A 1,716-nucleotide genomic window follows, 5' to 3' on the forward strand; every position below is an offset into this window, starting at 1 on the left:
TGCTGAACCCAAACTTGAGTACGTCCTTCTCCTTCAGTTCATAGTAGCGCTGGGGCTCAATGCGCTGGTTGTTGAGGAAGGTGCCGTTCCCCGAGCCCAGGTCGATGATGTAGGGCCTCACCCTGCGGCCCACGGTGCCGTCAGCTCGGGTGTACTCCACCAGCCTGGAAAACAAAAACACTGGCTGAACCACCAGAGAGACAGGAAACGTGCTCCAAAAGCAGGTGAGACAGAAATTGTGCTCCGCGAGCAGGTCGGTTTGTGCCGTGAACACTCATCCATCCCGAGATCGGAACAGCCCAATGAGAGCAACAAGAAACTGTGTGAGACAGAGCAGGTTCTGAGAGAGGCTGCATCATTCCCTAAACCTCCGATGATGTAACATAGCAACTCCTGCACCGGGACAGATGTTCTCCACGAGAGCTGGGCTATTCTCCAATACCAACAGGAGCCCCCTCTGCATCAGAGCACAGCAGCCCTCACTGTGAGAGAACAAACCAACAAACCTCTTCTTGAAATGCTTTTACTGTCAATCACACCTGGTAAGTTATTCCAACCTGGATTCACACCCCATTCTCTGTCTAACCCCGCTATATGATTTCTCTGCTTGTGGCTAAATTAGAGGAATTTCAGATATTTTTGGTCACTGCTGGGATAATCCACAGCAGTCACACATAAATTCCATTTCTATTTTACTGACAGTGAACTCGCATTTGGTTTGTGTGCTGTTTTCCTTCCGAAGTTCCCAAGCCACTCACCGGTACTGGAAGACGGCGTGCTGCTTGGAGCAGGAGGGGTGGTCAATGGGGATGTCGGCAATGCGGCGGTGCCGGCCCAGCAGGTACGCGCTCTGCCTGTGGATGTACATCACCGGCAGGAACTCGTCGTTCTTGAAGGGGTACAGGCGCCAGCGCGTCTTGGGGATGCGCGCCTCGGGGGGCTCGCTGTACTTGATCACCACCCCCCGGAACGTGTTGGTGTCCTCCAGCAGGGCCCCAGACAGCTCGAAGCTTGGCTTCTCCTTGTTCACAGCAGCTTTTTCTTTGGGTTTGCTCTCAGACTGCCGGAGCTCTGGGTTCTGGTCGCCGCTGCCCTCAGTGCCCTGTCGGTGCTCTCGCCTCCTCTCATTGTAGAACTCCCTCTCTGCCTGCTGCTCCCGCAGGTTCTGCATGTCCCGCTCATGGCCGCGAGCTCCCAGCCTGTCACTGGGGTTCTTCTTTCTGTCTGAGTGGTCCCTGTGCCTGTCCCGGTCACCACTCCTGTCCCGCCGGTGCTCCTGCTCTGATGGGTGTCTCTGCTTCCGCTCCTCATTCCCCCTGCGACAGTGATCATCTCGCTCCTGGAAAGGACAATCAGAATGAAAGAGCAGCAGATCTACCTCGGCCTTTCAGAAAATCCCAATCCTACACATGGAAAACACATACTGGGACAGGTGTGGGCAGATCTGACACAACATGGAACAGATTTCCATGCCAAACTACTTGGGTTCCCACAATTTACACCAAATAAAGCACAAGAAACAGGCAGTGTCACCTGCTCCAGGCAAAGGACACAGCTCCCAGGGACGCCTGTGCTGTGGCACAGGCTGGGCTCAAACAGGAGCTCCAGTCACTGGTGGCACAGCCTGAGCTGGGAGGCGGGAGTTCCTGACTTGCCCAGATCCTCCCTCTGCTCATGGGACACGATGCAGGGCCCAGTCTGAACGGACAAGTAAAG

General features: G+C 55.1%; 2 protein-coding genes across 2 annotated transcripts in view; one reads left to right on the forward strand and one right to left on the reverse strand.

Moving 5' to 3' along the window:
* SNIP1 (Smad nuclear interacting protein 1) overlaps positions 1 to 1,387 on the reverse strand; it is a gene marked incomplete at its 5' end in the record, with an annotated part of 2,704 nt that extends 1,317 nt beyond the window's left edge. Inside the window, 2 exons of the mRNA XM_017736275.1 lie at positions 1 to 164; positions 759 to 1,387. The exon at positions 1 to 164 is cut by the window's left edge and continues 1,317 nt beyond it. Of these exons, the coding sequence (XP_017591764.1) occupies positions 1 to 164; positions 759 to 1,387 (793 nt within the window). The remainder of the gene's footprint in view (positions 165 to 758) is intronic.
* Positions 1,388 to 1,684: 297 nt separating this feature from the next.
* The window catches only part of DNALI1 (dynein axonemal light intermediate chain 1), a 3,609-nt gene continuing 3,577 nt past the window's right edge, over positions 1,685 to 1,716 (forward strand). The window contains exon 1 of the mRNA XM_008635233.2: positions 1,685 to 1,696. Within this exon, the coding sequence (XP_008633455.1) occupies positions 1,685 to 1,696 (12 nt within the window). The remainder of the gene's footprint in view (positions 1,697 to 1,716) is intronic.

This window comes from Corvus brachyrhynchos, unplaced genomic scaffold (genome assembly GCF_000691975.1).
Source record: "Corvus brachyrhynchos isolate BGI_N302 unplaced genomic scaffold, ASM69197v1 scaffold65, whole genome shotgun sequence".
In the NCBI taxonomy this organism is placed as follows: Eukaryota; Metazoa; Chordata; class Aves; order Passeriformes; family Corvidae; genus Corvus; species Corvus brachyrhynchos.